Consider the following 27,755-nt stretch of genomic DNA (forward strand, 5'->3'; position numbering starts at 1 on the left):
AGGAATGAATAAATAAATACATATGCATTTATTTAATTATTTCAATATTTATTTATTTTTAATTTTGGCATGAAATATCCTCCATAGCACTGCTCTCCATGTCAATGTTAGGAAAGTCCCGGAGTCCATGACAGTGCGGGGCATGATGATATACAGCGAGACTGGTGCGTCTCTTTGGAGAGGGCAAACTCAACCGTATCTCTCCAGCAGTACTTTGAACGCAGTCCCTGCTTTTTTGGGGGCGTTTCGTTAAAATATGCTAGCTTTCGTGACCAGAGCAATGGTAAGTTATCACGGGGAAAGACGTTCTCCATTTAATATACACCGGTTGTATATATATATATTTATATATTTTTATTACCGTTGTGTTTGGAAGCTTGCTCCTGAGAGTGTTTGGGTAGACGTGTTTATTAAAATACGAAATCAAAAAGGTTAAAGTGCTTTATTTCTTTATTTCGGTGCTTGCATTGTCGGGTTGATAGGTCTTCGTAATTGGTAGCTGGTAAACAAGATACTGTAACTTAACTATTGAGAACGGGAACATGTTTATAAAGGTACAGTACGCCGTTGGGCGTTATGAAAACGGCATTTTAAAGTTTGACAGATTTCAAGAATATCTATTATTGTGACCGTGCAAACATTGTTTTATACTTCTACTCAAAACAGTGCACTTTTCCAAACAGGAACACTTTGAATTTTAAGAAAAAAGACACAGGTGGTTTCATTCTGTCCGTGAAAATATTTTTACTCGATCAAATTTGTGATGAAAAAATTGTGATGAATTAAAATAAACATAAAACAGGGAACTGCATATACGGGTATTTACCACACACCGCTCCTACAACCATAGTGATTAATAAACATTAAAACAAATAATGTTACAAAAACTGTAATGCAAAAACTACAGCGTTTCGGCTTGGATGGAAACCCAACTTACAGTTGGTAGTGGACAGTACTAATGCTTTTAAAAGCTTGAAGGCTGTGTGCAAGTTTTCTGTGTTTTTTAAGGGTAGCACACTTCAGGAATGAGAACTGTAGATGTTTTGAACTTGAAGAATCTCACATGCATTCTTATCCAGTTCAAAGAGATCAGTCAAAGTCCATCCCGGTCTCACTGTCACACAGCAAGCGATAAAAAACAGATTGTTCTGAGGCCTGCTGTTCTATATTAAACTCTGTGAAATTCTTATTAGGTCTGAATGCTTCCAAGGTCACTACAACTTTATACAGCTGAGTTTATATATATATATATATATATATATATATATATATATATATATACACACATACCCACACATAAATTATAATATAATATCTATCTCGAATAGGGTGCTTAGCCACAAGTGGGCTTAGTGTCCGCTCTGACCTTACACAGCCTTACACAGCCCCTATACCGTGGTCTCTCTTTACTTCGCTATCAGATGTACACATCAGAAAAGGCACTTAAACAGGGAAATAAGAGTTTTGCAGTTAATCACACTAGTGAGTGATCTGATGATACAACACCATTAACATCTGACACCCAGAATGTATGTCTGTATACTCTGTGTGTGTGTGTGTGTTATATATATATATATATATATATATATATATATATATATATATATATATATATATATATATATATGTCTATTACCATGCTATCTGAAGAAGGCAGAAGCCGAAACGTTGTAGCTAATTATTAAAATAGTGAGTTACCTTTCTTCTTCATTTTATTTTATATATAAATATGTTTGGATGTATGTGTGATGCAGAGGAAGGGGCTGCTCCGTAGCCTTTTGCAAAGTGAGGAAAATGTCTCAGAAAGGGTAAAGTGCACAGTGCTGAGGAGAGCAGGGTGTCGCTGAATCCCGTGACCTCTTTTTGAATCCCCTCGGCAGGGTAAGCAGGCTGTGAAAATGTCTCAGAAAGGGTAAAGTGCACAGTGCTGAGGAGAGCAGAGTGTCGCTGAAGCCCGTGACCTCTTTTTGAATCCCCTCGGCAGGGTAAGCAGGCTGTGAAAATGTCTCAGAAAGGGTAAAGTGCACAGTGCTGAGGAGAGCAGAGTGTCGAGCAGAGAGATGTACACATCAGAAAAGGCACTTAAACAGGGAAATAAGAGTTTTGCAGTTAATCACACTAGTGAGTGATCTGATGATACAACACCATTAACATCTGACACCCAGAATGTATGTCTGTATACTCTGTGTGTGTGTGTGTGTTATATATATATATATATATATATATATATATATATATATATATATATATATATATGTCTATTACCATGCTATCTGAAGAAGGCAGAAGCCGAAACGTTGTAGCTAATTATTAAAATAGTGAGTTACCTTTCTTCTTCATTTTATTTTATATATAAATATGTTTGGATGTATGTGTGATGCAGAGGAAGGGGCTGCTCCGTAGCCTTTTGCAAAGTGAGGAAAATGTCTCAGAAAGGGTAAAGTGCACAGTGCTGAGGAGAGCAGGGTGTCGCTGAATCCCGTGACCTCTTTTTGAATCCCCTCGGCAGGGTAAGCAGGCTGTGAAAATGTCTCAGAAAGGGTAAAGTGCACAGTGCTGAGGAGAGCAGAGTGTCGCTGAAGCCCGTGACCTCTTTTTGAATCCCCTCGGCAGGGTAAGCAGGCTGTGAAAATGTCTCAGAAAGGGTAAAGTGCACAGTGCTGAGGAGAGCAGAGTGTCGCTGAAGCCCGTGACCTCTTTTTGAATCCCCTCGGCAGGGTAAGCAGGCTGTGAAAATGTCTCAGAAAGGGTAAAGTGCACAGTGCTGAGGAGAGCAGGGTGTCGCTGTAGCCCGTGACCTCTTTTTGAATCCCCTCGGCAGGGTAAGCAGGCTGTGCTGAAGGGTGCCGGGCTGGTGAAGCCGGTGTCTGTCACCAGAATCCCCGGACGCTACCTGGTGCACCAGGAGGGCCTGCCCAAGCTGCCGGTGCCGTCGCTCAGACAGACGATGGGGCGCTACCTGGCGGCACTGCAGCCCATCGTCAGCCAGGAGGAGCTGGAGCACACCCGGAAGCTGGTGGAGGAGTTCCAGAGTCCAGGGGGCGTGGGGGAGAGGCTGCAGAAAGGGCTGGAGAGGAAGGCCCGGAAAACCGAAAACTGGGTACGTCCCGCCACCGGCTGTATGCTTACCCCGGGACCTGTTTGTAAGCTGGTCTTGTCCTTACAGGTTCTCCAGATTTCATTTTCTTAAGCTGAGGGAACACAAGGCCACTTTTTCAGGAACAGTGGCTTGAAACCTGCTTCCAGGAGACCTAGTTTGAGGCAGCTTTGCTGTATCAAACCCCAAGTCTCCCCTGGTGTGCCGTGCAGGGGCATGAAACCCAGTCTCTTAAGACTGAGTTCCTAGCCACAGAGGGGCTTTGTGTGCCCTCAGCTTTAGTGAGAAGTAACAGATTTCAAATCCTTGGTTAGCGTCCCTTTAACTCAGGTGCGTCACATGTCTGTGTTCGCAGCTGTCTGATTGGTGGCTGCAGACGGCCTATCTGGAGTACCGGTTGCCGGTGGTGGTTCACTCGAGCCCCGGAGTCGTTTTACCACGGCTGCAGTTCCACGACCGCCAGGGCCAGATGTGGTGAGACACAGACTCCACTTTACATCTGTATCTACAGCCACATTCCCATCTGCCACTGGCACTGACTTCATTTATAGTAATATCAATAAATAACAACACATCTAATTAAAACGATTGAAGAAAAACAAGAAATGAATACGAATGATAGATAAAACACAAACATCACAAAAAATGAAATAGATCCAATACATTATGTTAAAAAGACAAAAATGTAAAAGCAAGTCTTTAATCTTGAAGACAGTAAGTTCCACAATCTGGGGACATTATAATAACATTAAAAAAAGATCAATTTCAAACGGATCGATTCCTTGTGCTCCAAAGACTAGTACATTACCCTTGTGCCCTGGCCTTGGGCTTAAGGCCAGGATAGTTGTTTTTTTTCTTCCCCAGGAGTCTGGTTAGGTTTGATCACTGTGTATACTGAGACAGTGAGCCAGTGATTCTGATGTGTTTTCCTTGCCTCGTCCAATTAAAACCATCATCCCGTTTTGCATGCTACGAATTCCCAATCCCTTTGAGAGACAGTGGTTGTGAGCTTTGCACAGACTGCCCTTTCACACACTTACTAACTCTAGCACATGGGCTGAGCGTGGCTAGATGCCATTAGGGAGCCACAGCAACACAACCAGTGCACTGCAGGCATTGCCCGAAGCCCGAAGGCAGTTGCAGGTTACTGTTGTGACTACAGGAGCTGGACAGAAAATTAGAAACACCTGCCACCTGCAGCACACACTTTTTTTTTTTTTTTTTTTTAAATGGAAAGAAATGTTTAATGTTCTATAATATATATCAAAAAATGTATGTAGTGGAAGGCTCTGTAACCATTTTGTACCTGTTCATTCTACAGGGATGGAAATAAGACTCCCATTGCATAGCACAGTTTGATCCATTCCGGGTTTTACTATGAGTTTAATAAGGTACACCTGAGCTTGTTACCTATAACACTGTGGCTACTCCAGCTCATAGTAAAACCTGGAATCGTTCTATACAGTGGGGGTGAATATAAAGAGATCATCTCTCTCTCTCTAGGCACGCTGCTAAGCTGATTGCCGGGGTCCTGGACTTTAAAAGCATGATTGACAAGTAGGTGATGCACCTGTTCTCTCTGCTGGGCTTCTCATTGGATGCTCCTCCTGGAAGATACAACCCCAGCTATAATCTCATTCACAATGTAACCATTTGCACATCATTTTTGTCCTTGCTCTGCACGCACGCAATGACCACCAAGTGCATCTTTTTACAATCAAGCCAATTACTGCTGATGGGCTACTTCCCAGTAAATGCTAAAGCACCCTGCTTGTCTAGCATATTGCCAGCAGCTTATAATGACCTTCCATATTGCATTCCCTACAGATTGCCTCCTGGCAGTGTATGTAGATTGAATTCAGATCTCTAATCCACATGCTGCGTGATTCTTCCAGCCCTTGAAAAGCAAGTGCCTTAAACGGTCAATAAAGAACTACAGCCCCTCTGAATAGCACTGTCTGTGCAGCTGTTCAGCAGCTACCTGTAAGCTCCTATTACAATAATTTCTGAAGTGCTTGCACTGATGTGTTTTGCTTGTGATCTGTGTGTTCAAGTGAGACTCTGCCTGTGGAGTTCCTGGGAGGGAAGCCCTTGTGTATGAACCAGTACTACCAGATCCTCTCGTCATGCCGAATCCCCGGTCCCAAACGGGACTCCGTGGTGAACCACGCTCTCAGTATGAAGCCGCCCTCTCACATCACCGTGGTGCACAACTTCCAGGTACCAGAGCCTGTCCTGCAGGAGAGGAGAGTTGGCCAAGGTTCAAAACTCCACGATCATACCTCTTGTTAGCACCAGAAGGGTTTGGATCCCTTGCTGCTTTGATTGCTTATTTCATGCAGACAGACAGATTTTTTTTTTTATAAGCACATCACAATACATTCAGTGTTGCTGTTGCTTCCTAATCTGGTTTTAGTCCTATGGAGCATGCAACCAGAACGTGTGACCTACAGCGCAGGAAGTCATTAGGGATGAGGATTCTATAGTTTTGTAGTTCGATCCTTTGCTATAACCTGCATATTTTGCCGAGAGAAACACAGACATGTTCAGGGTCGAGAACTTTGGAGTTCGTGAGCTCAGATGTGTCTAGCTCAGCTCTGCAGCGTTATTTCAATGGTAACCCGCCCTCTGTCTGTCTGTGTGTGTGTGTGTGTGTGTGTCCTCCTCCAGTTCTTCGTGCTGGACGTGTATAACAGTGACGGCTCGCCTCTGACGGTCGATCAGATCTACGTCCAGCTAGAGAAGATCTGGAACTCCTCCCTCCAGACGAACAAGGAGCCAATCGGGATCCTCACCTCGCAGCACCGGAACACCTGGGGCAAGGCCTACAACAACCTCATCAAAGGTGAGCAGCCCCCGGGCACGCTGACCCCGCTTTCCCTGCCCAATTCGAATGTCAGCTGACCTGCTTACCCATCGTGAGACCTGTCCATCCCATCGCCTCTTTTCACCTGCTGTACCTCAGCAGCAGATATTACATTAAGGGATTTTTTTTGTTTTTTTGTTAGCATGCTCTGTGGTTAATTTGATTAACCTATACCACCAGAGTAAGCCACAGCTGGGATCTTTAGAGCATTTTGCAGCACCAGAGGAACACCCCTGGTTTGCATCAAGCGGTTTATCAATTTTTAGGGGAAAACCACAGAAAGGTTGATGACGTTGTACAGGGGGATTCCCATGTGCTGTAAAATGCTCTAAAAATCCAGCTGTGGCTTAGCCGGACGGGAATCAAATCAGCCCATCTGACATGCTCTTCAGTGGACAGCAGATCTGACAGGCTTTGATTGAAGGCTGATACTCAAGCGCTCAAACGCTCTGTGAAGGAATTAGAGGCGGGTAGAGTGTACAGCTCAGAACCTTTTGACAGATCCTTTTGAAGTGGTTATTAGTACTGCAAAGCCCTTACACAGTCTAGCTGTATACTCCTGTATGATTGAGTCCCCCGTGTCCAGGGATTATACGGTGACCCAGGTTGAGGTGCAGTGTGTGATCGGGTGGTTCTCGTGCAGACAAGACGAATAAGGAGTCGGTGCGGGCGATTCAGAAGAGCATCTTCACGGTGTGTCTGGATGCCCCGATGCCCCGCGTGTCCGACGAGCTGTACCGCAGTCGCGTGGCCACCCAGATGCTGCACGGAGGGGGGAGTCGCTGGAACAGCGGGAACAGGTGGTTCGACAAGACTCTGCAGGTGAGCGGGGCTGGGAGGGAGGGGGGCAACATCTTAACTTCCCTGGAACTTGTTTCTGTAGAGTCACAACTCGGTCTTCTCGAGCTGGCAGCACCCTCTCTCTTCCTCTCTCTCTCCCGCTCCCACTCTCTCTCTCACTTTTTATTTTTCTGTTCCAATATCATTTTTTTCAAATTAGTTTTGTTAAAAGTATTTTAAACCTGCAGTGTTTTATTCTTATTCCTGGGTGAATGTTTATTACATTCTTCCATGCCTCCTGCTCTCATCAGAAAGCAGACACTGTTGGCTGGCCAGTTTGTTTACGTTACCCCAAGGTAGTTCTAGCTGCTGGCGCACAGGCTTCCCTCCTCCCTGAAGCTTTCTGGCCACTCTGAATAAAACATCCTCTTACTCAGTGCTAGCTGCTGAGGCGGGGAGGCTGTCAATGCCACATGTAAGCTCTGGTTCAGCTCATAGTTATGATGTCAGAGAGGACTGACCCTGGTTCTCAAGTGTGTATGTTCCAGTGCGTGTGTGCTAACGCCTGACTCCATTTCTTTCAGTTTATAATTGGCGAGGACGGGTCATGTGGTCTAATGTATGAACACGCCCCCGCTGAGGGACCGCCCATCGTAGCGCTGGTGGACCATGTGGTGGAATACACGTAAGGGCCCGGATTCATGTTATTAATGGTCCTGTCATAACAATATCACTATAGATCCCTGCTCTCGCTTTCAAACAATGCTTTGAAGTGTGTAGTTAACCCTGTATCTGCTGAATTGTAACTGATCACCCCTTTATTGTGCCGAGAATCCTTTGCCTTTTACATTAATTCTGGAGATGCAAGTATTTCAACTACAGCGCTAAACTGCTCCATCCTGGTGCCTTTGTAAGTCACACAGTGCATGGTCTAGACCTTTTCGGAGTGGAGGTGATTGTAGGTAGTGGCAGCAACTTTGTGTCTTTAGCATGGCCTTTGGAACATCTGCATATGCATCTTGCATAAAGAACTGGAGCTCCCAAATCTCTGCCCAGCAGATGAAGCCCAGCAGGGCTGTGGAGTTCTTCTGGCAGGTGAGCCCCTGCCTGCTGTCCCTCGCGCTCCCTGTTGCGTGTGAAGTGAGAGTCATCTCTCCTCTCCTCGTTCCCAAACAGAAAGAAATCCGAGACGGTGCGCGCTCCCATGATCCCCCTGGCCATGCCTCAGAAGCTGCGCTTCAACATCACGCCCGAGATCAAGAAGGACATCGAGAAGGCCAAGCAGAACCTCAACATGTGAGCTGGACCCCCGCCCCACACACTCAGCAGATATGTGGAGGTTTAGAGGCACACTTTGAGTTTGAGAAGATACTGAACATATATCCTTTCAAATGAGGTCATTTAATAATAAAATGTAATACCATCATGAAACGAAACAAACTGTGGAGTCAGGCATCATAGGCAATATTTCACTGTTGAAATGCACAGGGATGGAAATTTGTCTAAATAAACTCCTAGTAAAACCAGGAATGGATCAAACTGCTGTGCAGTGGGAGTCTTTATTTCCATCCCTGGGTGAGACCCTGTTGACTATCTGCACCACACATCAGACTGATCTGAATGCCTTCCTCTTTGTTGAAAGTCTTTTTGCACCCGGGGAGGTTCTTTTGCTCAAGCGCTGTGTGTTTTGCTTTGTCTTTCTCAGAATGGTGCAGGAGCTGGACGTGAAGGTGATGGTGTTCTCGCACTTTGGGAAAGAATTCCCCAAGTCTCAGAAGATGAGCCCCGATGCCTTCATTCAGATAGCCCTGCAGCTTGCTTACTACAGGTAAACAACGCTGTCGAACAGCGTGGAAAAGTGTACAGCAGGGCGATTTAATGGATCCCTCCCTCTCTCTCTCTCTCTCTCTCTCCTCTCCCCCTCTCAGGATCTACAGTCTCTGCTGCTCCACCTATGAGAGCGCATCCCTGCGAATGTTCCGTCTCGGACGCACTGACACAATCCGCTCGTGTTCCCAGGAGTCTCTGCTCTTCGTGCAGGCCATGGACAACGCAGCCAAGCAGGTAAGTTGAAGTGTTGAAACGTTCAGGAGACGCACACCCCTTGTGGAAGCTCCCTCAGTGTGCTTTCATGCCTGTGCTGTTCAGCTGTCCTGCAGCCTCATCATTACATGACTCGCCTTTCCTTGCATTTCTCTGTAGAACCAGGAGAAGGTAGACCTGCTGCAGAAGGCGATCCGGGCACACAGATCCTACACTGATATGGTAGGTCCTGGAAGAATACAACTAGAACAGCGTTTTGAATTGAACATCAAAGAACATTTCTGTATGCTTGAGGGCTTCTTATTCCAGCGCACCTCAGTCTGAACGACCCATTCCCTGCTCCAGAAGCACAGCAAATCCTTTGACAAGCCTGTCTCTCCTCCGTTCCTCATTGCTGCACCTTCGCTGCATCTTTCTCATCCACCTTTCTTGTTCAGGCGATACAGGGGCAGGCAATAGACCGACACCTGCTGGGTCTGAAGCTGCAAGCCATTGAGGACCTCACCACCATACCCGAGATCTTCATGGATACAGCCTACGCTGTCGCCTCGCACTTTAACCTGTCAACCAGCCAGGTACCATCTGTGTCCTCCCTTTTCATATCCTTAACTGAAATTAGACTGATCAGCAGGTGGCCAGGCATCAGAGCAGGGGTCCGTTAGAATTACAGCAGAATTGTTTGCTGAAATTCTAATTACAATCACAGTGCTGTTCTGTACAGTTACAATTATGCTGCAGGAATTCGGATTACCCTAAAAAGTAGCATCAACACCTCCACACATGAACGTGTTCACCCTGTTTATTCAAAATAACCCAAGCAGTAATCGCAGCTACAAACACAGAAACGTTTTTTCTTTTTTTTTTCTTCAACCAAATGGGGTCACGAAAAGCTGTTTAAAAAATGATCGAATGACAAATACAGGCGCAGCTGAACTGAAATCGATCAATATGCGCGACATCATTACTGTCACGCAGGTGTGCAAAACTTCAACTACAGTTACAATCACATCGTAGTTAATTACGAGTCACACCTTTGTAATGGTAACAGACCCCAGCTGTGCCAGACATAATGCCAATACTTTGTGCCCTAGAAAGAACTTGCAGTTGAAACTTGGCCCAGTTTTACCTGTCGTGAGGTGTTTAAAGCACAGGTCTCGTTTCACTATTGTTTGCAGGTTCCTGCCCAGACGGACTGCGTGATGTGTTTCGGGCCCGTGGTCCCCGATGGCTACGGCGTTTGCTACAACCCCATGGCCGAGCACATCAACTTCTCCGTCTCTGCGTTCAACAGCTGCGCCGAAACCAACGCGGCGCGCCTCTCCCACTTCCTGGAGGAGGCCCTGATCGACATGAGGGACCTCCTGATGCAGACGCCCAGGTCCAAGCTCTGAAACCGCCCCCACCCCGAGTGGCCTGCTTGGTGTTTCATTGGAAAGCGTGCAGATTCCAGAAGGAACGACAGAGACAACTTGCTGCCGTTGTGTGTCTGTTCCCACGCAGGACTGCTGATTCAGTTTGCAGACACAGCTGGCTGGTTTTCAGCTCAGGGAGCCCCCCCCCCCCCTACTGTTTCTACAGTGCAACTGCAGCTTTCCCTGTTGGTTGCTTAGTTTTATTTTTAGAATAGGTACCATCCTTTTGGAGTAACAAATCCTCGAGAGAATGTCATTATAATTCACAAGTCACACCTGGCCTTTTTATCTTTGTGTTATTTTTCATTCATGCCTTGTCTGTGCTCAGGGGTGCTGTTGTATCTCAACTGGGGTTATTATTTAGGTGTATCTACAAGAAATCATCAATAGAAACATTAGAGGTAAGCGAGATGAAAATATATATATATATATGTACGTATATATTGTGTAGATTTGATAAACTGCCTTACATGTAATGAATGTAATATTAAGTGTATTGAATTGTTTTAGCTGTGCTCCGCTGACCTTGTTCAATGATAGTCCTGCCCTGATACTAATCTCTGTTTGAACACGCACAGTGTTTGCCTGCAGGGATCACCCCATGATTGAGTCTGGGGTGAAAACACCCTAAAAAACATTCGCACCGTGCACAACGCCCACAGAGCTGAGAAATACTGAGCGCAGTGAATCAGTGGCAGGCTCTTGCACAGCAGAGTATATGCATGCATAGTTTACTGTTAACATGGGATAACCATTTGCATATGTCTTATTTTCAAAATAATTAATTTATAATGCATTTTTTAGACTAGAAATTGGGAGTTTTCTGCGTTGTTGCATCGCACAGAAAACATCAACAATCCTCTTTCGCCCCGAAGAGATGATACAAAGAGAGAAGAAATTAAAAAAAATAAAATAAAAAAATAAAATAAACAGTTGGGATGTTGGAAAGCGTTTTTGTTTGGATTGGTCAACGCATTTCCAGCTTCTCTCTGGGATAATGGAAATCAAGTGCCTGCATGCTAATGAACTGTGAATGAGCTGAATCTGTGAATTATCAACCCTCCCCCCCACTCCCCTCAAACACTATACTCACGTGATGTTGTTTTGCTTGGGGTTTGACTTCCAGGGCTTTTTTCATTTCATTTTATTCTCAGTAGGAGATGTGAAAAAAAACCCTTCCCCTTTCTTTAGGGAAGCTAGGAAATCTGCAGCGAAGTCAGTTTCCCAGATTCCAGAGTCATCAGTCTTCAGACGGCTGTTTGCTGTTACTGATGGTTTGTTTTATCAGCTGAAATAGAGATGAAGTCAAGCCCTGATCCTGCTTTACAATATGCTTACAATGCAGTGATGTGTAATAGCTCACATGCTGAGTGCTAAAGGTTTACTACAAACTTGTATTTTGGATATTTTAGTAATGTCATATTGGGATTAGGATACGTAATAAACAGATCCCAAAGCGTGCCGGTTTTGTATTAAAATAAGATTTGGGATTGATCTCCTTTTTCGTAAACTGTGCCGTTGGATTGTGGTTTGCATTTGCTGGTTTGTGACGTGTTTTAATATTTTGTACTCGCTACAGTCATTTTTTTGAAATTCTGAATGATCTTGTTTTTGATGGGGAAGTTCCTATATTGTACTAAAGCAGAATAACATATCGTTGAAAATCTGGAACCCGCGTGGTGGATTCAATAATATCATCCGTAACTACTGATCAATCAATAGGGCTGAATTTCAAAAATACTAAAAGAAACTTCATTCATTTAGAAGACAGTGGATGACACTGAACAAGACTTCCAGTCGAAACACTCATCGTTCGAATTGATGACGTTTCTTTTAGGATTTCTACAGCTTGTATTCTTCTCCCTACGTTACTGATCAGGTCTATAGTGCTGGTCAGTGCTGATGTCTGAGGGCCTGTATTTACCTGCTAGTGTGTTATGGCACCATTGAAAGGGAACAGATCATTGAGCTGTATTTTATGATTGTATCTGTAAGCATATCTGTCATTTAAAGAAGAGCCTTAAACAGATCCGTGCTGTAAAAGAGAATGGTCTGCTGTACAGTGTGCCGCTGAAGGGAGATACACAGTCCTTCACAAGCACAGCGAGCTGCAGGGTGTGCAGGTCCTTGAAGCAGACCCACTGTCTTCAGTAATGATAACCATGCTGTTTGGAGCACTTTCCTTTCGTACGGTTTGAAATCCGTGGAATGATACGTTTACTTGTGTGTTCTGTGTACGGCACGCTGGTGCCAAAAGTGTGATTTCACAACCCCCCCTTCACCCCAAAATAAAATCGAACTTCAACAACAAACCTGTCTCCTGTTTGATGGAAGCGTACTCACGCTGCGAGGATAACAGCTGGGAGACTGCACAGAGCCTCGGCTGCCTCATGAGAAGTTAGAATGAGGTGCCAAGCACAGTGGACTAACCCTGTCGCGTCAAACTGATCTGTGTTACGCACCAATTGTGTGTCCTACATAGAACAGTGTGTGTACAAATCACTGAGCAGAACCAGAAATGGGTACCAGTTGTCATTTATTCAATGTGCATTTTATATAGTCATCAGCATATCTAGATAGATATATACACACACACACACCTTTATATAAGTTGACCACGTTCACTCAGGCATTTGCTGTGCTTGACTATGGTTAAGCATGTTTTCTTTACCATAGCTGCCTGCGATTCACCGTGCTTGCCCGTGCTTTGCCATGCTTTCGCTGCAGTAAACCCTTATAAGGGCACGTGCTAGTCTAGTATCAGTGGCTTTTTCATAGTCACAGTAATATTAACTAAATATCGCTCCATCGTGCGCTTGTATTAAAGATTTTTTTTAATACAACCGGCAACTTAGCAACGCTGTTGTGGTAAAAGCGTTTCACTGCAGAGACAGGAGGCTGGTTGAATGAGCAATGAGGTCAAAGTGTCTGAGATTGAAGCTACCCAAAGGAAACCCTCCAAGTAAACAGTGGGAGCCTGTCCAGGGGGTCAGGGGGTCAGAGGTTAAGGGTCGATGACGGAATACTCTGCCCGGAAGCTGCCTGGGTGTGCCAGGTACTCCCCATGGAACTCGATTTCGGCCCGGCTTCCCGACGAACGCCAGAAGAACAGCTGGTTCCCGTGGAACACCGAGGTCTTGAGAGCATCGACGTCGCGGATCTGCGAGGAGAGGAAAACGAGACTCAGAATCCCTTTTCTTACCTCTCATTAGCACAATGCCAACGAATGGCATTTCAGTGTACAGCTCGAATTGTCTTTGTTTCGCAGGATTGTCAGGTGACACCCACCAGTATGTAGGTGGACTGCGTCCCATTGACCACTGAAGCCAGGTTGACGCCGAGGGCCCGGATCTCAATCTTTCGGCTGGGGGCCACGTTGATGAAGGTGCGGCAGGTCTGCCTCCCGGGATCCGAGGGCCGCACGGGGTTCACAAGCTCTCCGGAGGAGCCAAACAGCTGCACGTCACAGTCTGCAACAAACACAGCAGTGCGTGAGAATGCACTCGACACACTGCTGAACATGCTCTGTAGACTGACAGACTGACTTTCAATTGAAATAATCTCTAACACATCTATAATTAAGGACTGGACTGGACTTTAACGAGACGTGAGTGAGTGCCGCTGTCCTAGAATCAAGCTCCCCACCCCGTGGTTTTTCTGTTCAGTTTTTATGCACGTGATTCATCAGTTTATTTAATGCTACCTGTACAATCTGCAGGACTCAAGGACCTGCTCTGTGCTCCCCTGTTCTTCTGCCTGTACTACAGAGATCCTCGCTCACCCCCGTAGTATCTCTTCGGGGCCGGCTGGCTCCAGTAATGCAGCAGCACTCCGCTGCCCGGGGCCAGTCTGCCCTGGCGGATCAGCAGCACGTTGGTCCGGGAGGTGCGGGTGAAGCCCGCCAGGCGCTCGCACTTCTTCATCAGCATCAGCCGGTCGTAGAACAGCACAAACTCCCCTGCGGAGGGACAGACACGCGGACAGAGCACACTGAACCACGTCCCATGGCAGAGAAACAAGCACCCGCAACTTCAGACAAATCTGAACTCGAAGATACTGTCTCGGGTTAACATGCTTTGGTGTACCTGACGTTGTTAACTTACAACTCCCCTGATGTTAATAAAGCAACTGCAGTACAGTATAACGACTCCCTCCGAGATGCTGTAGTTTTACATATACGATGGACCCCTGGAACCAGTTCAATCTACTGTTTTATAGCCTCCCACCCTCTGATTAGCCCGGGGACTGGTCTGTGCAGTCAGACCTACTCTCTCTGCAGTTCAGGGAGCTGGAGATGACCTTCACGACGATGACCTCCCCTAGCGGCCGGCCGATGGACAGCAAGCAGTCTCTGGTCCGCACCTCCGTCAGGTCCACGATGCCTGTGTCCTGGAGCAGCAGCTTCCCGCAGACACCTGCAGCCAGGAAACCAAGGCAAGCAGACAGACGCTCTGGATGATGCCTTCATCAGTCACACACACTGCTGTCTCTGGTGTGGATGACTGCAGTAGTTTGGGCAGTGCAGTGCTAGAGGCTAATTGCAGTTCTTTTTCATATGGGACAATATATTGTGACTCTAACTTCTGTATGCAGTGAAAATACTACTTTATATAGATATGGTCTGGTTTCCCTGACCCTGAAAAGCACTAATCTTGCACTGAAGAAACCAACCATATGTCAATACTACTAATACTAATACTAATACTAATAATAAGGCAACTCTTTAGATCAAGTCTCTCTAAATGCACAGTAATTACACATATGGCTGTGTCGTTCTTTTGCAATGGGGCTCCATTTACACATGCTGTTGGCAATGTAATAACTATGCAGCCACACATGCAGTCACAGTGCAGTTAACGTAACGTGTTACCAAACAATGATAAAATCCAGAACAGAGGGAAGATCCGCCACCTAACTGGTGTCAGTGTCCTCCAGTGCTGGTTCCGGGGTGCTGTGGCTGGGGATCTGTGGGGAGGTGGTGGGTACCCCTGGGACCCCTGGGGTCGGGGTCTCATCAGGGCAGGGTTCCCGGCTGCAGCCCTGGATGGTGATGGGCTTGGGGAGGTGCATACAGAAGAGGGAGCTGAGAGACTGAGAGAGGGCCTGGTGGACACAGGACACCTGCCTGGACTGGATCCCATTGCCACACGAAGCAGAGCACTGCGGACACATTAAAGCACATCTTACAACCAACAGAGCTTAAAAAAATACACTGTCACGGCCACTTCATCGAGCTACAATTGTATGCAATGCATCAATGGGTTGAAATGATGAGCGAAGGTCCATGGTTGACCACCCTCACCTCTGTCCAGTTCTGCACTGCCCAGCTGAAAGTGCAGGCGCTGACCATGCAGGGGATCTGGGATGGAGGTTTGCCGGCCACAGGACACTGCGTTTCGGCCACCTCTATATCCGTTCCTCTGTCAAACTGGACGCAGGTCACTGACCGCTCGGCCACCCCGAAGCCGCACGTGGCGGAACAACGTCCAGCGTCAGAGACTCTCCACCTGAGAGCGAGATGGAAGAGGTAGAGATCGTTCCGGCTCTAAAGCGCTGCAGACAAATGTCCCTGTGCAGCAAGCAAAACAATCCAACAGATTGCAGAGATAAATAAGCTTCAGTCTCTAAAGGTCTACATCTGTGTCTGAGAGTCTGAGCAAACAGGGTACTGTGCTGCGGCCGGGGTACCTGGGGGGGCAGGGGTGCAGGCTGCAAGGCTCCTGCTCTTCAGGTTTGGGAGCCGCCCAGCACTCCGTCCCGTTCAGGACCTCCTCGCCCTCCTCGCCGTCATGCGCGCAGTACAGGACCCTCTGCGCCACGCCCCCGCCACACGACGCGCTGCACGCGCCCGCCTTGTAGCGCCACCTGCTGATTAAAAAAAAAAAACACTCACTCGCGCTTCTTTTTAACGCACAGGAAGACTTGCTGCAAACCCAACTCTTTACTGCAAGGCTCATTTCTTTTGCATTTTCTCTTACTTTCATTTTTATTTTCAAACTATACCGATGCAGTACACAGTCCCTGTGGGTCTTACACTGGAGGGCACGGCGTCTGGTTACAGGCCTCCAGCCTCCTCTCCGGTTTGGAAGTCTCCCCGCATTGTCCCTCCATCACCACGGCCTTCGATTCGTGATCCACGCAGGAGAAGCTCACTTCCACCTCCCCTGGGCAAACACAGAGAGGAGCACTTTCACACTCCCGCCATCGCATGACTCCACACCTTCCACACCTGCCAAAGCTCTAACCCAGGCCCACTCGCTCCCACCCCCCTCCTCCTAGCCTCCTGGCTCTGCCCCCTGCTGGAGAGAAGAGGAAACGCAGCTGCCTGTGATACCGCCTTACCTCCCCCACAGCTCGAAGAGCACTGTCCAATCACAGGGCTCCACACGTACACAGGCTGCTCCCTGGGGTGAGTGATGTCATAGAGCCCGGTCTTGTGCATCCGCGGAGCCTGGGAAAGACCAGGAGAAAACGAGGTAAAGAGATGTAACACTTAGGGGTGCTGACACTCCTTTAAGAAGTATTTATCGGCAGGTTATTCAAATAAATTAATTAGTGTGTTGATTTCAAAACAAGAACAGCTGTCCTTCCCTCACCTTTACAACTGAATACCAATCAATGGCAAATTAACTTGTGTTTTATAAAAGCAGATTGGAAGCGAATTTTCTGGCCTCCCTATCTCAAGTCCTATACTGACTTGACAGCCCCTCCCCTGTATACCTCTGACCAGGTTCTTAAATCCCAGCCGATGGGACACACGTTGACCACACAGGACACGTGCTCCGCAGGCCTCTCTGCCTCCGGACACAGCCTCTCGTCCACCTCCACGTCGGAGCCGTTGAGAGACCGGACACACGCCACTGACCGGCTGGACACCCCGGGGCCGCACAGCGCTGAGCAGTTACCGAGCTGGGACACAGTCCACCTGGCACACAGAATCACTCACATTTACTCCACGGTTCAATAAAACAGAGCACACTGTACAAAGCTTCTTTAGGGTGCTAAAGGCAACCTGACACAGTATCAACAATAAAATACCAAGCACTCACCAAACACTAGCAATCATGCGCTCATGTTTCATTTACAAACAAACAAAAAAAATATTTTGTTTTAATCAGATGCACCCCAAAATAATGCCTAAAAATATGACAACTATATAACACAATAGAAATAGAAATTCAGGTTTGCTTTTTAATCCTGTAGAGCTCTGTAAAAAAATACATTAAAAAAATGTGTGATAATACAGGGTCACCTCGGGGGGCAGAGCTGGGTGTTGCAGGGCTCAGAGTCCTCCAGGCGGGGCAGGTGCCCACAGCTCTCCTCAGCAAGGGATTCCTCCTGTGTCCCAGCATCCCTTGCGCAGTAGACATCCCTTTGCTGCACCCCCCCTCCACAGCTGACACTGCAAGGGGAGCGGGTTCTGGACCTCCAGCTGAGAACAACACCATAAACATTACAGGAGAAGCATAGCAAGGTGTAGTAATAGATGGTGAAAGCATGGTCAAATCACAGGAAAAATGAGCAGAACCAGGGGGAAGCATGGGAAATTACTGGGCAGATTGACAGTGTGAAACATGTCTCAGGGATACCCCACTCCACTGTTCAGATCAACTGAAGAGATCCCGAGATCAGAGCAGAGCAGGCTTGAAAAGCTCCAGGGCAGATGGGTGGCACTCAGAGTTACTGTGGTATATCTGCAAGGTCATTTCACATGAATTTCCCTTGCTTATGCAATGCAGTCACTGTGCTTTTCCATGGTTTTGACCATGCTTCACCACTGTTCCCAATGTCTTCGCTTGTGCTTTACCCTGCTTTCACTACCCTTTGCTCTGTCTTTAGCGCTGTTCACCGCAGTGCTCTTTGGGTTTGGCTGGGTAGCATACCTGGCTGGGCAGGGCTCCAGGGTGCAGCTCTCGCTGGTGTGCAGGGCTGACTCTGGGGGGCACTTGGAAGGAGGCAGTTTGCTCGTCAGTCCCTTGTGTCGCCTCACACAGTGGAGCAGCCGCTCTCTCACCCCCATCCCACAGGTGGCGCTGCAGGGACTGAACTCCCCCACCTGCCAGCTGAACGAAGCAGAAATATATAACTCTTCTGGACTGTGGTTCTGCATTTACAGGGCCTTGCTTAACGTTCGCCAGCAGTAAACTAAACTGACGAGAGAGGACGCGTTTACACATGTTGTTGTTAAAGACATGAATTGGAATATTAGGGATGGATAAACCGATTATTCGACTAATAGGATCTGACCTGGGGGGGCAGGGTCGGGGGCTGCAGGGTTCCTGTTTGACGGGGGGCTGGGGGGGTCCCCCGCATCGCGTCTCCTCCACCACCCCCTTAGTGCTCGCATCAACGCAGATATAGGTGGTCTTCTGTACCCCTGGAACAGCACGGAAAACTAGAGTCTGTACAGCCCAGGCAAGGAATCCAGTGCAATCCCACTCAGCCAAAGAACTCACAAACAATCAATGCAGCCAACGAAGTGCAGAAAGCGTGGCAGGATGCAAGTAAGGCTATAAAACTTGATACCTAAAGAAATCGTAACGTTTATACTGAAAATGTCCTGTATGTGTTCTCTCAACCCTTTGGAGCGTGAATACATTGTATATTTTTATTTTTGTGTTTTCAGTTTACTTATTTTATTGTTCAATCTTGTTTCAAGGCGCTATATACAAATAATAACACTGATTGATTGTTTGATTGATCGGTTGATTGATCGTTTGATTGATTGATGGATTGATTGATTGATCAGTTGATGGATTGATTGAATGGTTGATTGATTGATCATCTGATTGATTGATTGGTTGATTGATTGATTGATTGATTGATTGGTCATTTGATTGATTGGTTGATTGATTGATTGATCAGTTGATGGATTGATTGAATGGTTGATTGATTGATCATCTGATTGATTGATTGGTTGGTTGATTGATTGATTGGTCGTTTGATTGATTGGTTGATTGATTGGTCAGTTGGGCTCTCTCACCCCCCCCGCAGGTCACGGAGCAGGCTGCAGTCACGGACGCCCACATGAAGGACGGCTTCTCTTTGGGGATGTAGAAGGAGTAGCTGATGCTGGGGCTGGTCACCTCCCCATACTCTTTACCATACTTCCGGTACACCTGGAGCCAAGAGGACAGACATGGATTACACTGCGCTTTGTGTGTCACTGTGTGTGTGTGTGTATGTGTTGCGTGAGCGCTCACCTGTATCTGTGTCTCCTCCAGCACCGGCCCCAGCAGGTACACCTCCTCTGAGCTGGGCAGGTTGTCCTCAGTCAGGTGCAGCCGGTACTCCACCCTGCTGTCCTCAAGAGCGGAGGGGTGTGTGCTGCTGACGGACACGCTTCCCTTCCCTGACACCACATACTGACCATTCACCTTCACCGCTGCAGGGACACACCCAGAGACAGACACGCAGACCTGATTACAGCCTTGAGCACTGGAGACCAGCACACTAACCTCAGAGACACCATAACCCACTCCAGCCCGGGAACCTCCCACAGCATCTAAAACCCAGGGCAGTGTAGTTACGTAATCTGTGACCTGGTCAAGCCCCCGTACCAGCCACACAGCATTCCAGCGCTCGAACCCAGCCTCCTTCTACTCACCAAGATGTGTGAAAAGAGATTTGCTGTTGACGATTCGGACGTGTGTTGCGTTCAGCGGGACTGTCAGAAAGGTGACGTACTCTGGAAAACAAACCAGGTATGTCAGCGACGTCTACCTGCCCTGCGCTGCCCTGCCCTGTCCTGCGCTGCCCTGCCCTGCCCTGCGCTGCCCTGCCCTGTCCTGCGCTGCCCTGCCCTGTCCTGCGCTGCCCTGCCCTGCCCTGTCCTGCGCTGCCCTGCCCTGCGCTGCCCTGTCCTGCACTGCCCTGCGCTGGCAACGAGAAACAAACGATCCATTCACAGCATGTACAGAGTGGATGCTTCTAAGTGTCCGGTGGCTGCCTCTCATCAAGTTGAGAGTGTATTTCTCTTTGCTGTGTCTGTCATACAAAGAGTGCAAGAGAAAGAACGCTCTCAACTTGATGAGAGGCAGCCACTCACACACCTAAATAGCAAACAGACCAACACCCTGATATTAACATTCTTAATCTGTTTTTATAGAGACTGCTGAGAGGTTTAGACTTAACATTCATTGACATTCTGAGTGCAAGATCTACACTAATAGGGTGTGGCTTATAATAGCGAGATATAAGAGCTGTGAAAAATGTCACAGTATGTTTTCTAAAATGCTTTTTCCCAGCTCTGTGTTAATCGAGCCATGACCTAGAACCTGACCAAGTTTCTTTACAATGTCACAGATAGTTCTCTAGATACACCATATATCCCTGTCTGTTTGGCTGGTTTCTGCACCTCTGGGCTTCCCCTCTGTGTAGGAGTCGGTGATCTCATTGCACGTTGAGCTGTCTCCTCCACACAGCCCACAGACATCCAGCACCTTCCCAGAATCCATCCTGCCATTGCATCCAAACGCCTGCCAGAGAAAGAGAAAGAGAACTCTTCAATATCCCCAACGAGTCCAGAATTCAGAAACCAGGAGCCTTTCAAAGTGGAAGACCATGTGCTTGTGAATGAAACCCCCGCCCCCTGTTCTTACCCTGCACCCTCCCGCCACACACACGCTGAGGGGCGCTGCTGAGTTAGGGCTGCTCGGCTCACACCTCGTTCCGTCCTGGAAATGCGTCCCCCGGCTCACCATGAAATTCTTCCCCTCGGACCGGCACATGAGCTTGCACTGATCGTCACCTGTCCAGGGGACAAGCGGACGTGTTACAGGCGAGAAGAGAATCGACGGTGAATCTTAAAAGCTGAAACGGCCTGAAACACCGTGTAGGAGTCAGCATTGGGGCTCCCAACCCCACCCCCAGCACATTGCCTCACCATGGCTGTGTCACAAAGGGCCTGTTTATTCTCGTGGTATTAAAGAAGGGGACGCAGAATGAAAAAGGGGTGCTGTTGTTTCTTAAAGGTGGGTCACCTTTGGCAAAGCCGAGAGCAGGAATCCACTTGTAGTAAGAGGGCACTCCGGGGGAGAGGAACAGCGGCTCGGTGTTGGTGAGGGAGCACTGGTCAGCCATGAACTCCAGCTGGGTGCTTGAGCAGGCCTGTAGCCGGAGAGGGAGGGAGGAATGTTTAAAGGAAAGGAATCACTTTGCTGTGCTCTTCCCACCTCAGCTTGTGTGCATTTTGTGCACCAGCACATGAAAGCAGAGCGCATTCAGAAACACTGTCTTCAGACACCTTGGTGTCATTGCTGTAAAGGATTTGCAAAGATAAAAGAGCACAGGGCGGTTCTTGCCTGTCTGCTGCAGATCTCAGCTTCCAGGTCCTGCCCCTGACACTGCTGTCCACCAAAGGCAGGTCTAATGAGGAAACAGACATTCAGATCAGGGTCATCTCCAGTAAACACAGGAGGGGAAACTCTACAATGCTCACTGCACTGTGCAGTACTGTATATTGTAACATGAACTTATCAATAGTAGATATTTTATAAAATAAATACAAATCCCAGTTTTGTACATTTCTGTAGGTCTGTTTGCAGGGTTGTGTTTCCAGATGTTTTTTTTGATTTTTGCAGTCTGTGTGTGACAGTGTGAGGAGCGTGCAAAGACAGCAGCGTGCCTACCTGGGGTTGTTACACTGCCTCCTTCTGGACTTGACTCCTCCCCCACAGGAGCGGGAGCACGGAGAGAGCTCCGACCAGCTAGACCAGGCTCCGTGCACCACCACCAGGGACTTGAGCTGAGACGGGGAAACACAGCGCCCCTTCAGGCACCACTGGGGAACGGGAGGACACTGCGTTAAGGGTCATTAACACAAGAACCACAGCTGCACGATATTTCAGTTTTGTAACCAATTCAGGGGTGCCATGGAAAAAAAAAACTTCAAATCCCTCCCCACTTCAGATTCAAACTAGATAACCATTTCTGTTTTTTTTTCGATGTATAAAAGTTTTTAAGTTTGTCCAGGATTGTTCAGATAAGCAGCTCAGTGGGCTCAGACTTGAACCGCGCTGGCCTGTCTCCACCTGGCTCTGAGACGGACGCAGTACCTGGTTGGGTCCGCACTCAGTGCCATCCAGCAGGGGGATGAGCAGGCGAGTGCAGCTGCTCCGATCACGAGGGTCCACGTGGCAGGAGAGCACCCTGCACACATCCTTCAGGGAGAGAGGGAGGAAGAGGAGGAGTAGGAGGAGAAGAGAAGAGGGATGAGTCAGGCCATGTTATTTTAATATGCTTTACCCCACCTCGCTATTCTTTACAATGCTTATCTATGCTTCACCATGCTTTCACTGTGCTTTATTCCACTGTGCATAATGCCTGTATTCCAGCTGCACCAATTGCTACCGATTTTAAACCTAATGGAAGCTATAAAACCCGGAGGAGTGGGAATTGTATTAGCATGCTGAACTCTGTGGCGCTCACCACGTTGGGGCGTGTGAAGGAGCAGGCCCTCGCGGAGCCCCCGAACGCGATCTTGCACTGATCGTCCGCCCCGTAGTACAGCCCGGGCTTCCAGCCAGGGAGACCCCCCTCCAGCACAGGCAGGTCATTCAGGCAGGCAGCCTGACTCTGGCTGAAACAGCAGAGCTTGTTACCTATACACTGTGACTAATCAAGCTCGTAGTAAAACCTGTCTTGGGTGAAACTGTTATGCAATAGGGGTCTTAGCTTCTGAGGATGTTCCTGTAAAATCTAAACATATATTTTTCGAACATACAAATTAGCAAAACATTTTAAACTAGTAATTATTTCAGCCTGAACTTTCATTATTGCGACTATCCATGCCCCTCTGCAGTTTATAATACAACGATATTAAACTCTAAGGGATCAACCTGGCCTGTTATTCCACTCCAGTCCAGACGGGGCAGTGTTATTTGAAGGCGGCGGCCCCCCCTTACCCGAGGAAGCGGAGGAACTGCTCCCGGCTGCACTGCGACCAGGTGAGATCCACACTGTTGTAGCCCCCCTCTGAGGCCATCATGAAGCCGCTGCTGCTGCAGGCATTGCCGGTCCCATCGTGATTAATCCCGAAGCTGTGAAACAAACCAGCACAGGATACCTGCCTCTTACTGTCCAGACAGCACAGGGGCACCAGTCACACTGCCTGCTGCCTACAGACTGCAAGATTTTTTATAGCCCCATATGAGGTTGCCACGAATGACAGGGCTAAAGTTACGAAGGTGTCTGATCTCAGAGGCAGGGGTGTCGTGCTGGATCGATGTGCCCTCACCTGTGTCCGATCTCGTGCGCGATGGTGATGCCCAGGTCAAAGCCAGTATCCTCGGTGATGACACAGCTCCACCCCCTGGAGCAGGCTCCGCCCAGCTGGGCCACGCCCCTCACCTGGCGGTTCCCGTCAGGCAGCTCCAGGTCATACCTGAACCGGAGGGGGAGGGGCGTAATATTCTCAGACTGAACTCCATACGGCTACACTTAGAGCGCTTGTGAATAGAGCTAGCGACAGCGGGCCACAAAGGCAAGGAAAAGTCAAACCTGGACAATCCAGGAAAGAGGATATCAATTAAGGAAAAGAGAGAAAAATCTAAATTAATATCTTAAGGGTGACTCTACGCACAAACGTCTACAGCCATAGCGATGAATAAAAACGACACCTAGTTCTCTGATCACTGCAGTAATCCCCACAACACTGCTTGAATTCCACACAGTCAGAGTGCTGTATGAAGCCGTGCTACTTCACATGGCGTTACCGTGTGATGTACAGGACCAGGTCGGCGTGCTGGGGGTCCGAGTCGTTTTGGGGGTTCACTTTGTCACCCCAGTCGCACACGCTGATCAGAGACGACGTGATGTTGTTGTTTATCTTGATGTCTACCTGGAAACAGTAAGGATGCAGGAGGGAGACTGTCACATTTACACATGCAACATGCATTGGAATAACCCATCCATTACACACAATAATACAATGCTGGAAACTTACACTGGAATTACTGACAGTTATCATTCAGTTTTACCAGCTTGGATCCCTGCAGTGGTAACGAATCCAATACCGCACGTGACCACCGGGTGTCACTGTGCACACTATAGAAATCCCAGTTATAACACCCCATTATGTTCCGTTTCCAGTCCATACCTGGGGCTCCGTCAGAATCACCATGCGGATCAGGTGGACCCGGAGTGTGGCCCCCAGCGTGGTGTCTCTCAGGAGCTCCGCAGCCTGTCAGACAGCGAGGAGAACAGAGACAATGAACCCCCCCGACATCTCGGAGAGGAAAGAGGGCAGCTGGGATACTGAGGACACCTCCTGAGACAAACTCAAAGTGCCGTCAAATTCAAGCTTTTGTCGATGGACTTCCTTTCACAAAGATTGACTGAAACGTGATCTCGGCAATAACGCTAAAGAAACTGGCTCTTAAATATGGGAAAGGGGACAAGGCACCACAATTCTCAGAGAGGAAACATCTCCTGCTTGGCGCTTGGAAAGGTCTGCAGAGCGAACTGCTGGTTAAAAATATGGGATGTGCTGCTGAAGCCCTTAAACAACAGAAGCATTTTATATTTCGACTTCAAAGACATGTTAATCATATGTGGGATCAAAATACTGATTCATCCTGGGGTGCTGTTATTACTGTTAGGTACTTTTTGCAATGAATCACAAACTATATCATTCAGAGAAAATGATTAAAACAGATGATCAGCTGAAGAGACTGTAGCGCAGGCCTCCCTCACAATGTTCAGGTTTGTCAGGACGTATCTCTCGGTGTCCTGTCTGTGGATCTGGTGCACGTCAGGACCCACGATCACCAGCAGCTCCAGGTGACGGATATCCGCTGCCACGGCAACCCTCCGTTGACGCCGGGCCGGAGCTGAGGGCAGCAAACGCAGGGTGAGGGTCTGGTTCCCGTCAGGAAAGACCTTTGTGTGTCATGTGACGTGGTGTAGGACATGCCCCTGGGGAGTGACGAGGGCGTGGCTTCAACCGAGGGACTGCTGTGAGACCAAACTTAATAAACTCCGAGACTTTATCTCCGCTCCACACGCCGAGGAATTTAAAAAGAATCTGAGAAAATGCATCCAATCAGAGCAGTCCCTCAGCTGAAACCCCGCCCTCGCCACTCTGATGGGAACTAGCCTGGACCGTGAGGGTCTGCGAGGGGAGAGACGCTGTCCAGGCAGCCCTGCTAGCCCCACTGGTTTCGTTTAGGTAACTCACTCTTTGTCCGGTGCTGTATGTCTCCCTGTCTGTACAGCTGATGGAACGCGATGTGAGGCCTGGCTTCATCGGTGTGGCTTATCAGGGGAAGATGCTTGTCCTGAAACGGTTGAATATACAATCTGCTCTCGGCTCCCATCACCACGCCTTGCTGCAGGGACAGAGGTGAGAGACAAACCTTTTGGCAGTGCTTTGCAAACAACGTCTTTGTCTCAATTTTCTGGCAATGCACTAACTGTGCACTAGATGGCGCTGTTGCTGAGTAATATAAAGACTCTGGCTGGTCTAGTCTGCATTACATATACTGTGGGAGACATCTAGAACACAGGAGCACTGCTTGAAGCAGTTCATTAACACAGACAATAAAACACAATATGTGTGCAATTGCAATACCCTTATAAAAGTTTCCCATTAAAAGCAAAGTGTAACAAAGCACAGTGAAAGCATGGTAAAGCATAGGTAAGCATTGTAAAACCCAGAGAGGTATGGTGGAACATATTAATAAACATGACAAACCATGGTAAACTATGGTATATACGCAGTAGGAACCATGGGAAAAGCATGAGGAAACTGCAAAAATACTGTGCAAAAATAAACTTTTTATAAGGGTATGAAGTAACCACTCAAAATGAATGCGAACAGCATACATAGATGAGCCCGGTGTACATCAGTCAACACTTGCATTGGAACAGTAAACCCGTTTCACACGCAGTAGAAAGAGGGGGGTGGAGGGCTCAGTGATATAACTGCCTGACAGATATGCAGATTCCAGCCAGGCTGACACTCACCAGATGTTGCTGGCAGAGGCTGACCAGGGCCCGGGCTCCAAGGGGCCGCAGCAGGGCTGGATTCTCACAGCAGACCCCCGGGAGCCGCTGCACCACGCTGACGGAGGTGTTTATCACCCGGTCCACAGCGAAGGAGCAGGAGAGGGGGCCCTTCCCTCTCCCTGTCCCCACCTCAAACACGTAGCGCTGTCCCTGGGCTGAAACGGAGCATAGCTGGGGGCTGCCGGCCTGGTCCTTGGGACTGCTCTCAGGCCAAGTGATCTGGAACTCTGGAACTGGAAGAGAACCGATGGATCTGAAGTATCTCACCTTCCTTATAAAAGTGTGCCAAAAACATAGCAAAGTATAATAAAGCACAGGGAAAGCGTGGTAAAGCATAGGCAAGCATTGTAAAGAATAGCAAGGCTTGGTAAAGCATATTAAAATGCAAAGATACAGTGCAAAAATAGCATGGTTTATATTTGAACACAGAGGTTACACTGCAGGCATTTTGGAAAATGGTCTATAATTGCAAACATTCGCATTCTCCAAGAGAAGGGGAGGGCTCTGCATACCTTCATGTGAGGACTTTTTGCCAAAATAGTAGAAAACATCTCCGAGATCCAGAGACTGCAAGAATTCCTGGGAAGAAAAAAAAGGAACTTATATACATGACAACATTCTCCAACCATCATCTTGGACAGGATTAGCTTAGTATTTCCGTAGGTGTATCACAACGAATAACCATTGCTGACATGAGCCTAATACCAGTGAGCTGTGCTTTTCCGGTATCTCCAGTGGATCGCTTTCTCTTTAAGAATGTATTCAGTGGAAAACAACTACAGAAAACTTCAGCACTGCAGAGTTCAATGGACTTTGCAAATGATCCGGCGGTCGGCCACTGACTCTGCTCCTGGGATAATGCCTGTAGTTTTGTCCGCTTACCTTTTCTAACGGAGATCTCAGCAGGGGTACACATGCTGGCAGGAATGCCAGCAGGAGAAGCAGAGGCTCTGCCATGCCTGTGTCTGTATGCTCGGTGCAGGCTCTACTGTGCAGCTGCGAGCACACTTCGAGTGCCTATATTACAGGTCCTGTGCTTTTTTGGAAACTGTTATCTCAGGGAGCAGATGTTACAAATAAACTGGGACTGAGTTGATCAGTGACAGACCTCCCCCTTACTGAAGGGGGCAAGATCCTTTGTGTAATCAGTCGCAAGTCTTTACGGTAAGTTGTACTGCTGTTTTTGCGCAATTACCACGTGGACTGAACCCCCCCCCCCATAGATTTACAGTGATTCTTAGCAGCTGCTGGTTATTTTATTTAACTCATAGATTTGTCTTCCACCATAGACATACGTAACACAGGCTAGATCGGCAAAGTGTATACTTGTGACAGACAGCGCCATCTAACAGGTGGACAGCAATACAAAAGGAAACTTGATTCCCTGGCTGGCACTGTCTTAACCCTAAAGATCTAACCTGTGATACATATGTCTATAGTGGAGGAGAATGTGACAAGGCAAGACCTTGATCCACAAGCTAACTAACACAAGACTGTCTAAAACAACTGAAGCTAATATCCTATTGAATGGGCTGAATGTTGGAAATGC

General features: G+C 47.8%; 2 protein-coding genes across 3 annotated transcripts; one reads left to right on the forward strand and one right to left on the reverse strand.

Annotated features, from left to right (window-relative positions):
* Positions 1-65: 65 nt before the first annotated feature.
* On the forward strand, positions 66-12,501 carry LOC117422207 (carnitine O-acetyltransferase-like). The gene is made up of 14 exons (XM_058986781.1): positions 66-283; positions 2,822-3,100; positions 3,453-3,571; positions 4,601-4,654; positions 5,152-5,317; positions 5,768-5,942; positions 6,607-6,785; positions 7,328-7,428; positions 7,920-8,039; positions 8,449-8,571; positions 8,672-8,807; positions 8,946-9,008; positions 9,224-9,361; positions 9,962-12,501. Exons 1-14 carry the CDS (start codon positions 257-259, stop codon positions 10,175-10,177), a joined length of 1,896 nt encoding a protein of 631 aa, XP_058842764.1. The 5' UTR covers positions 66-256; the 3' UTR covers positions 10,178-12,501.
* A 224-nt stretch (positions 12,502-12,725) lies between these two features.
* Positions 12,726-27,307, reverse strand: LOC117422042 (A disintegrin and metalloproteinase with thrombospondin motifs 13-like). Of its 2 annotated transcripts, none has more exons than XM_058986782.1 (32): positions 27,089-27,307; positions 26,719-26,785; positions 26,165-26,439; positions 25,377-25,527; positions 24,893-25,029; positions 24,297-24,380; positions 23,914-24,038; positions 23,436-23,582; positions 23,104-23,238; positions 22,628-22,778; positions 22,255-22,359; positions 21,829-21,980; positions 21,502-21,565; positions 21,181-21,307; positions 20,800-20,948; positions 20,556-20,676; positions 19,806-19,886; positions 19,402-19,583; positions 19,182-19,317; positions 18,446-18,575; positions 18,082-18,261; positions 17,451-17,630; positions 16,919-17,123; positions 16,541-16,649; positions 16,233-16,362; positions 15,887-16,063; positions 15,501-15,705; positions 15,115-15,358; positions 14,467-14,613; positions 13,980-14,156; positions 13,487-13,668; positions 12,726-13,358 (listed from the first exon to the last, which is right to left on the reverse strand). In XM_058986782.1, exons 1-32 carry the CDS (start codon positions 27,161-27,163, stop codon positions 13,203-13,205), a joined length of 4,686 nt encoding a protein of 1,561 aa, XP_058842765.1. In that variant the 5' UTR covers positions 27,164-27,307; the 3' UTR covers positions 12,726-13,202. The 2 variants fall into 2 exon arrangements, with proteins under 2 accessions (XP_058842765.1, XP_033892543.3); XM_034036652.3 differs by having other exon boundaries at positions 15,887-16,066.
* Positions 27,308-27,755: the final 448 nt, after the last annotated feature.

This window comes from Acipenser ruthenus, chromosome 15 (genome assembly GCF_902713425.1).
Source record: "Acipenser ruthenus chromosome 15, fAciRut3.2 maternal haplotype, whole genome shotgun sequence".
NCBI classification, from domain to species: Eukaryota; Metazoa; Chordata; class Actinopteri; order Acipenseriformes; family Acipenseridae; genus Acipenser; species Acipenser ruthenus.

Coding starts and splice junctions, on each gene's coding strand:
- LOC117422207 (XM_058986781.1), top strand. CDS start 257: ATGCTAGCTTTCGTGACCAGAGCAATG. Junction 6,786..7,327: donor GGTTCGACAAGACTCTGCAG/GTGAGCGGGGCT, acceptor CATTTCTTTCAG/TTTATAATTGGCGAGGACGG. Junction 7,429..7,919: donor GACCATGTGGTGGAATACAC/GTAAGGGCCCGG, acceptor GTTCCCAAACAG/AAAGAAATCCGAGACGGTGC.
- LOC117422042 (XM_034036652.3), bottom strand. CDS start 27,163: ATGGCAGAGCCTCTGCTTCTCCTGCTGGCATTCCTGCCAGCATGTGTA. Junction 22,360..22,627: donor CCTTCACACGCCCCAACGTG/GTGAGCGCCACA, acceptor CTCTCCCTGAAG/GATGTGTGCAGGGTGCTCTC. Junction 21,308..21,501: donor CTGAGATCTGCAGCAGACAG/GCAAGAACCGCC, acceptor CTCCGGCTACAG/GCCTGCTCAAGCACCCAGCT.